Consider the following 10,017-nt stretch of genomic DNA (forward strand, 5'->3'; position numbering starts at 1 on the left):
AATTTGTTGAGACCTATGTTTCCTTAGTATGAGAATAGTCTTATAAGATTTATCCTTTCAATCAAAATCAATTCTGTAAGTTTGTATAGATGTCTGGTATATTTATGTAGCAAACGACCCTAAGCCTTTCCACACTTGAGAACCCTAAGTACTTAAAACAGGATTAACATGAAAGGGAAGGAATATCAAGACAAAAAGCCAGGAGTACATAAATCCTTATTTTTCTTTCACTATGAAGTCCCTTTACCATTCTGCTGGCTTACTCTATGAGATTTTCTATGTCTGTCTTGCAGGGGCATTCCATTGGAAGTTACACAAATTTCACATTAGTATGTATTCCCAAAATTACCAACAGAACTAACTGTGATATAAAGAGTTGTAATATCATTTCTTTATAAGGACTTAGGAAGCTGATAATTGGCTCCATAATTTTGTTCTGAGATCAGGATATGCTTTTCTAGGAAACTGATTTTCTCTTCAGAAAGTTACCATGATTTAGGTAGGTTGCGAACTGGTCCTCTGGTAGGAAGCTTGATTTTTGCATAAACCCAGTGCATGGACAGGATGCTGTGGTACAGAGAAGCAACTTTCAAAATATTTTTATTTTTTATCGAAGTTAAAATCTGGTTCTAAGAAAATATAATCTGTAAGTCCAGTATACTGGACAGGTTAAAAACTGCTCAATTCTGGGAGGAGCCAGAAGTGGAATCAGGTGAACAGCTCTGTTCCTTGGTCACTCCACTCATAAAGCATTTTCTATTGAATCTCTTTGAGTCTGAGCAGTACAACTTGTAAAATCTCTAGTGAAATATAAAGATCACTAAGATTAGGAATCCAAAGACCTAAACTATAGTCCTAGTCCTACAATCAAGAAGCCTCATTACCTAACCTCTGTGGATCCAAATTTCCTGATCCATGAAATAAGGAGATTGAACTAGGTGCCTTTTAGCTCAAATATTTGAAGGAACCAATAGCAGCTATGTGTGAATCACAAAACTCTGCTCTATGAGTTTTCTACTGCAAAATAAAGTGCTCTCTCAGGGGTAAAATTTGCATGTCTACCTCACAGTTCTATGTTTTAGGAGTGCTTTTTTTTTTTTTTTTTAAAACCTTAAAACTTTAACAGAGTTAAAAGAAACCTGAAATGTAAAATGTGAAATTGTCCTGTTAGCAATTTGAATATATGTTTCTCACATCATTATGTTTCTCACTGGTTCACTCAACAAAAATAGAGTGCCCACTGTCTGACAGGTGCTGAACTAAGTATTGAGGATAGAAAAGATGACAGAAGACTGTGCATTACTCTATAAACATTCAATCCCCTCCTCTCAAATACAAAAGGTGATGGGGTCTTAACAACCTGTTCTTTTCAACAGAAACCTTTTGATTGTGAAACTGCATCCTTTCTCTGCGCTAGAGATGGTACTGCAAAGGGACATACTAAAACTAAATGAAAGGTGAAGTGCACTCATTTAAAACCAACTGTATATTTAAAAATTATATTTTCTGTAAGGAGAATGGCTTTGTTGTAATTGATCTTTGATCAACTTGAGCAAAGTTCTATGGGTATAAAAGGCTTTACTTTCCTGATAAGCAGAGCATCTCTTAAATGTGAAGATGGTTCCACTGTCTAGAAGGAGACTATGCCACTGACAGCGTCCGTATTATCTGAATGATTCTGGATTACTAGCGTTGCTTGACATGGATTGGGGTCAAAGTGGGTAAGAGTTGGATGAAGATGCCAAGAGAGGCTTCTGAAGGTTCAGAAGAGAATTGTGGAAGGCCCATTCCCTCTAGACTTACACCCAATTTCCCCTTTTGTGATACAAACTACAGCCTTTGGGTAGGTCTCCCTTTGTTATTCAGACTGGTAGACCTCCCAGCTCAATCCATAAATGCACATCCACTCATTCCGAGAGTAGAGTGACTCCCCCCCAAGTGGAGCTGATGTCCACTCTAGACAAGGGACCGTCCTCATATACCTACCCAACTGTTGACTCGTGTCCAAGAGCCACCATCACCCACCCCAGCACCATCTTCCAGGAACTGGCCTCTCCCCCATTAGTCCCCGCCCTCTTCTGAGAGCACCCAATGGGTGGAGTCGGGGCTGCAGTAGGAGGGGCCAAAGGCGGGCACATTTAAAGAAAGGCAGAGGGCGAAAGGAGGCAAGAGAGGAGAAGAAAGAGAAACCAGGGGGGCGAGGCGCCGTCCAATGACAAAGCCCAGGGGTGGGCGCCGGCCGCCATCTTGTACCGGGCGGCAGGATCTTCACCCGCGTCCTCCGCCCTCGGAGGGGGAGGGGCAGCGGCGGCGGAGGCGAGAAAAGTAGCGAGAGACGCGCCGGGCGGGAGGTGCCAGCAGCGGCCGCCACCGCGGAGCCAAACACGGGCGGGGACGGCGGCTGCGGGACCCGGCGAGCGCGGGCGGCCCCGAGCGGCCTCCGATGCGGCGCAGCGTGAAGAGGCGGCGGCGCCGGCCCCCGGCGGCCCCGGCCGCGGCCGCCCGGGGCGGCGGCTTTAGGCTGGGAGGAGGAGCCGGTCTGGAGGCGCGGGAGGAGAAGGTGGTGTACTCGCGGTCGCAACTGTCGCTGGCCGACAGCACCAAGGCACTGGGCGACGCCTTCAAGCTGTTCATGCCCCGCAGCACGGAGTTCATGAGCTCGGACGCGGAGCTCTGGAGCTTCCTCTGCAGCCTCAAGCACCAGTTCTCCCCGCACATCCTGCGCAGCAAGGACGTCTACGGCTACTCCTCTTGCCGGGCACTCGTCCCCGAGCCCCCAGGGGGCCCCACCGCCCGCGGCCCGACGCGCAGGCCGGCCCCGAGCGCGGCGGCCAGGAGGAGGCGCCGCGGAGCCCGGGCGCCAGCCGCCCGCCGGAGGAAGCTGCCGCCGCCCCCGCCGCCGGTCCCCGAGGAGAGCTGCCCCGTCAAGCCTGCGGCCCCGGAACCCTGCTTCGGGGGCCGCACCCTGGAGGAGATCTGGAGGGCGGCCACCCCGACGCTGACCACCTTCCCCACCATCCGCGTCGGCAGCGACGTGTGGGGAGAGCGCAGCCTGGCGGCGGCACGGCGTAAAGCGCGCCAAATCCTGCGAGTGAACCTGGAACCCGTGGTGAGGCTCCGCCGCTTCCCGGTGCCCCGGGCATGACGCGCGGACCGCGTCACCCTCCCAGCCGGGGACGGAGCTCCCGCCCGGGGGGATGGACAAGTGTCAGTCGAGTGTTTACAGATCCGGCCAGGACCCTGTCCCCTTATGCACTTTATGGGCGAAGAAGTCACCGGATGGTGTTCCCGGGCCCGCGGCACCGCCGTCTGGAACTCCGGGGCAGGTGCGCCCTCCACCCCCTCCCAGTGCCGGGCAGCAGAGGAGACCGCGGGACCCGCGGGGGAGGGCCGTTTGCTTCCCTACCCCGGACTGAGACGTCTCCAGGACTGAAGGGGCAGATCCGTTTTCTCCCTTTGGACTCTACCTCACTGGTCTGGAAGTCCTCCGAAGAAGTCGTTATTTTTTCCAAAGGAATTTGGTTTCGTGTAATAAAGCCAGAATCTACTTGCTTTTCACCCCGCTCTTCTATCCCGGCCTCCTTCCCACCTCCTACCCCCATTTTTTTCTTTTCAACTGCCACCCCTCTTTCTGGACGAAAGATCGAACCTGTTTTGTGCTGTTGTTGCACCCGTTTGTGCTCAGGGTATTCTGAATCCCACTCGTTTCCGAATTTTAACCGGATTCCAAAGCTTTGACCAAGGATATTTTTCAAACTTAATGACTTAATGTTAAGAGTGCAAGGATTTGTATGATTTGAATGCCATGGGCTCAGTGATTACAAACAAAGAGATGCAAAGTACAACTATTTCAACATTTTTGAGGTGTTTCTAAAGATTTTATATTGAGATTTAATGTTTATATTTACTGAGCTCCTAAAGAAAATGGTAGAAACTCATATAAAGTTCTGTTTAGGAAAAGTTGATTTGTTAAATTCTTTTTGATTAAATAAAAATTAAAGTACGTTGAAACCACATGGCTTGTGATAAAGAAAAAAATGAGTTACAAAGAACTGGTGTTGGTTAAAGAGATGGATGGAATCCTATTGGAAATGGTTTGGCCTCTTTGTACTGGTCTAACATACAAAGAAGTTCAAAGGTAACCTATTTTAAATTGGGAGCCACGTAGAAGAAATGAATGTGTGTAAACCTGGTGATTAAAATGGTAAACAGAATACCCATTAGAGTTCTCAGAACTATTAGCTCTTTAGAGGGTGGGGGCATTTCTTGGTATCAAATAACTTGTTGAAATTACTCTGGGCAAAATAGATCTTTCTCTACTTTGTGTTGAATAGCAGAAAGTGCCCCGACTAATACCCATCACCTTTATAGACATCGTGACATTTGTCTTTTTTCCTCCACGAGTATCCTTTTTTACCTTAATTCCATTCATAATTATGTTTGCAGTTACCTGTCTTTGTTGACAGCTGAAGACCACAGGAATCCAGCGGGCGATTCACACTAGGTACTGACCCTTCTTATACACTTCTCTAATAGCGTTTATACCATATGGCCCAGAGTGGAATTCTTGATTATCCAAGTGCCTTTGGTCATTGGTGGCAGCAAGACTTAATGGTATTTAGCCAGTGGTGCCACAGCCAGATTTTACTGCAATATCTAAAGGGTCAAGTGGTTTTTGTACCACAGTTTTTCAAATTTAAGTAGTCTGCCATGAAACTACTTACACTGGCTGGAACTTAACATAGGAAGTCCTCAATATTAAGATTTCTCTCTGCTTGGCAGCTTCTTAGGAGAATAGTAAGAGTTGCAATTTCGACTCTTGTGTTCTTAGATTTCAAATGGCATAGCTTTCTGAATTGAATTTTTCAAGTTTAATAGTACATAAGTAGGAGTTTTGTGACTTTAATTTCAGTGTTCTTGTTTTGTAAAAAAGAAAATTATATATATATATATATTATATATACATGACTTGATGCCAGTTTCCCAGTATGCCTCGTATTCTTTTATTCACTACTCAATAATAATGCGTTGTAACAAACACTGCCACATGAGTAAATAAAAATGAATCATTACTTAGATGATGGAGAGTTACATTTGATCTCTGTGATAGGAAGCTTATATATATTCTTTTGGTTATTAGCTTCCATTGGCAGTTGTATTGCAGATACATAAGGTTTTCTCCCTTCTCTCACTCCCAAATTGTTCATTTTTTTTTAGTTAGGCCCCTAAAAAAAACAACAACTATGTATTGGTACCACTTACTTTTGTATATAGTTTTATAATAATTAAAAAATAAATTCAGTGGCCATATTAGAATGTAATTTCAACATACAGCTTATCCAGATAGTTTCCCAGAGGGTTTTGAAATTAAACTTAACTGGGAGGATAACTGCTCAGCACAAAACGGAAACAACCATTGACATCATGCATTTTATTTTAACTGAGATTCTTAACATTTTTCCCTCATGCCTTGTTACTTTAGTGCACTTGAACTAGCATAAATGCTTCTTTGAATTATCTGGGCTGTCTGATTTCAGTTTGGATCTGATTGCCCATCATGAATTCAATATGTTATTTATCTGGTCTGCTTAAAAATCATACCATTTCTAGTTTGTGAAATAGGTGTCAAAAAAGTCTTTATTTTTGCCAAGTGTTCTTTAGCAAAGCCTATGTTACAACTCCTAAAATGTGAAGAAGCAACTAATATAGTTGGCTAGTATATTAATAGGAAAGTGAAAGTATTTTGTGGTTACATTGGGCAGAATGTGAAAAGAAACTTGGCAAGGTGGCCTTTATGGTGAGGCATCCATTTTCTGTCCTCTAAGTCTGTAGTTTAGCTTGTATATAGTTTTTTAAAAGAAATCTCATGACTTGATTCATTCTCTTATAAGATTATCTTATATGGCACAAGTAGAGGGAGAAGCTAGGAGGAAGTTGATCACCTCGCTATGCTTTTATTTCATTTTTAACTCTTGAGTGCCTAAATGTGGTGACTGTCACCTCAGTTAACCTTTGAATCTTCCTGATGTCATTTTTATCCTCCCTGTCAACCAACAACTTAATTTTCCTTCCTGAAACCAGTAATGTCATGATTGTTAAGGACAAGCTCTGTTGTTGATAGTGCAAAGTGTCGCTGTTGTGGTGTGTATTTATTTTGTCAAAGTTTGAGTACCCTGTTGGACTTGTATAACTAAGCTGGTGGCTGACGCCTATTGATTTGCTCCATGCAAATGATAGTACTATAAAATTCTTCAATAAAGAAACATTAAAATTATTTGAATACAAAAAACCTGAGCAATTCTGAACTCAAAGCCTATTGTTGTTTTAAGGGTAGCCACAGCATTCTTTAAATTGGTGGTTTTTAGTGGACTTATATACATAATATTTACTTTATTGGTGTGTTTCAAATATTTTTTGATAGCCTGTTATGTCTTAAGTACTTTAGAAGACAATTGTTTGTTAATGGAACTAAATTGTTTCCTTGGACAGTTTGATGTGCATATGATTAAGATTTACAATCTGGTTGTACTCTGCTTTTTAACTTATTAATTGTAAATAAATTTTAGAGAATATACGGTGACTGATTTTTCTAATGATGTTGAAAGTTTTTGAAATGGGATTTTATGTTTTTATGTGAGTTGGAAAGCATCTTGGGATCATTTTTGACTTTTTTTGATGAACTTGAGACTCCTACCAGTCTTGAGATCTGTGTTTTGTACTGTCTTGAGGCTCTTTTTGACATCACCGTTTGGATGATCTAGTGAATCTCCAGAATAGTATTTCATGGCCAATCTTGTCATTACCAAAATTTGTCATTACCAAAATGGCCAATCTTGTCATTTACCAAAAAGACTTTAAAGATGCATCAAAATTCAGTTTTGAACCCTGGCCCCAAATCCTCCTGTGGTGGTGATAAAAAGTCTAAATAAAGCTCACATTGTTCATGGTAGGAAAGAATGTCCAAGTGTCTCCTTGTGAGTAGCAGCAGTAAATGCTGTTCCACAGAATGAGTAAAGCCAGAATTTTCATTAGTCTAGAAGGTAGGAGTAGAGTATTACCAAGGGCAGGATTCGTAGTACTACTGTGTGGCCTGAAGTTCCTGTTAATAATTAGAAGCAGCACAGTGTAGTAAACTGTGAATCGCAGTGCCTGGAGTGGAATTATGGTTTCACTACTCATAATTAGAACTTGAGATAAGTTATGTAAACTATCCATGCTTTAGCTTCCTCAAGTATCATATGTGGTTAGTTTTTAAAAAGGGGGATATTAGTGGTGGACACATAGGAAATTCTTAATAAATGCTATTAATTGGAGATACCTGCACTGAGAATGTAAATGCTGAGAGTGATTGATCCCCTGGGAATTTAGCACCCCAAGAATAGTGTGGTCTGGGAAAGCTAAAAGATGGATTGAGATGGTAATTTGTGGGTGAATTAAATTGAAGACAGAAGAATCTTGAAATATCTTTAGCCTGCTGACAAACTATAAAGCAAGAGTTTGGATTAAGTTGACTTATTGGGTTGACCAAAAAATTGGTTCAGGATTTTTTCTGTAAGATGTGGAAAACCCTGAACGAGCTTTTTGGCCAACCCAATACAAAACAGATTTTACTGTTGGAGTTTTCTTAGGCTCTCTTAAAATTTGGGGGGTCTTCTTTAATCATCATGATATCTTTGAAAGATAATTCAGATGCACTGTAACATGTTTTAAACTATCTGAGAATTTATAAAAGTAATAGATTAACGTTGTTGATCTTAGAACTTGCCAGATTTCCGCTCCAAGTTTTCCCTTGGCATAAGTTCAGGAAGTGTTGCTTAAGAACCATGTTACTTTGCATGTACAGAATTAAATTAGAATAAACTCCTGTGAAGTTTATAGTTCGGTTCTTCAAGGAAACAAATGAGTATGATATATTTGAAGAGCAAAAAATTATTACTGAAAGTAAAAAAAAAAAATCTTCATGTTTGAAACATTGACACACTCATTTGCAGACTTGGGGTCTACAGCCTGTAGTTTAGTTATAATTCTTTTTCTTGTTGTTGTTTAGTCACTAAGTCCAGTCTGCGACCCCATGGACTGTAGCCCACCAGGCTCCTATGTTCAAGGGGTTTCCCAGGCAAGAATACTGGACTGGGTTGCCATTTCCTTGTCCCAGGAATCGTCCCAACCCAGGGATCAAACCCAGGTCTCTTGCACTGTGGGCGGATTCTTTACTGACTGAGCCACAAGGGTAGACATGATTCCTCATAGCACAAAGAATAACAGAGCATATTTTAACTTGGTGAGAAAGCTAAGGCTTCAGTATCTGAAGCTGACACAAAGAACTGTGTTAGGTGGAAGTTACCTAGTAGTAAGAAGCTCAAAACAGAGCCTGATTGCTGATTTGATATAAGAGCAATGACTTCTCACTGTCCATACTCACTTATCTTGGTAAATGTCATGCTAAACTATGATCTGAAACATGATAAACATATCCAGAAACCAACTGTAAGGTAATGATAATAACAACAGCAAACGCTATGGCTGACCCAGCAAATTTGAAGAAATATTCTGTTGCACTCAAAAGTGGACTTCTGCTTCTGAAAGTATTCATAGAAATGTTACACTGAGATTCTTACAAAAAGTAACACACATACATACATACATCTGGCAGGATTTTTAAAGTACATATTATTTGTTTAAATGTTTAGTGGCAAGAATTTGAAAAAAAGAGTGCAGCTTAGGGTTCAAAACTCTCAGATTAAAATAAATTATTGAAGCATAATACACATACTAAAAAGTGGATGTATGAAAAGTATGAGCTCAGCTTGATACAGTTTTGTAAATTCAGTATACTCGGGGAACCAGCACTCAGACTGAAAAAACAAAATCTAGCCAGTACCCTCAGAGGATTCTCCTATGCCCCTTTTAATCACTCACCATCTCCCTTCCAAGAGAATCTTTATTTTGACTTCTTACAGCATAGACAACCTGTTTTGGGACTTTATATACATGGAATTATGTGTCATATGCCTAGCTTCTTTCACTGAAAATTATTTGTGAGATTCCTTCATATTATTGCATGTAGTTCTTAATTATTTATTCTCATTGGTGTGTAGAATTACACTGAATATTCTACAAAGTTTTTACAACTCTTGATGGGCATTTAGGTGGATTTCAATTTAGGGCAATAATGAATAAAGCTTCAGTGCATGTAAGAGAACATATCCTTTGGTGAATTTTTTTTTTTTTTTCAATATTTGTCTTGGAGTGAGGCTTCCCAAATGACTCAGTGGAAAAGAATATGCCTGCCAATACAGGAGATGCAGGAGACGCAGTTTCGATCCCTGGGTTGGGAAGATCCCCTGGAGAAGAATATAGCAACCCACTCCAGTATTCTTGCCTGGGAAATCCCATGAACAGAAGAGCCTGGTGGGCTACAGTCCTTAGGGTTGCAAAAAGTTGGATACAACTTAGCGACTGAGTATATATGGGTGCCCTTGGAGTGAATTTGCTGGGTCACATGCTGTGCAAATAATCAGCTTTGGTAGAGGCCTCCAATTTTCTAAAGTTGTTGTTCATCACTCGGTGGTATCCAACTCTTTGGGACCCCATGGACTGCAGCACACCAGGCCTCCCTGTCCTTCACCATCTCCTGGAGCCTCCTCAAACTCATGTCCATTGAGTCGGTGATGCCATCCAAGCATCTCATTCTCTGTCATCCCCTTCTCCTTCTGCCTTCGATCTTTCCCAGCATCAGGGTCTTTTCAAATGAGTCAGCTCTTCACATCAGGTGGCCAAAATATTCTGAAGTGGTTATACCAATTTACACAAACTTTCATAGTAGTATGTGAGTGTCCTAGATACCTCAAATTCTTGCCAACACTTGGTATCTTTAGTCTTTTTCATTGTAGCCATCCTGGTGGGTAAACACATGTTTTAAAAAATTAAAAACATTTTAATCCAAGTGATGTGTACATAGTTAAAAAAAAAAAACCTTAAAAAGCACATGAGGACTAACAATTATAAAGCTCCACC

The 10,017-nt window shown here is 41.7% G+C and overlaps 1 protein-coding gene across 1 annotated transcript; it reads left to right on the forward strand.

Moving 5' to 3' along the window:
• Nucleotides 1–1,093: 1,093 nt before the first annotated feature.
• On the forward strand, nt 1,094–6,572 carry CCDC71L (coiled-coil domain containing 71 like). Its single transcript, XM_086396898.1, has one exon. It carries the CDS (start codon nt 2,444–2,446, stop codon nt 3,143–3,145), a length of 702 nt encoding a protein of 233 aa, XP_086253024.1. The 5' UTR covers nt 1,094–2,443; the 3' UTR covers nt 3,146–6,572.
• The last annotated feature ends 3,445 nt before the right edge of the window (nt 6,573–10,017 follow it).

This window comes from Bos grunniens, chromosome 4, assembly GCF_055505025.1.
Source record: "Bos grunniens cultivar Pamir isolate PY7600 chromosome 4, Bosgru_T2T1.0, whole genome shotgun sequence".
Taxonomy (NCBI): domain Eukaryota; kingdom Metazoa; phylum Chordata; class Mammalia; order Artiodactyla; family Bovidae; genus Bos; species Bos grunniens.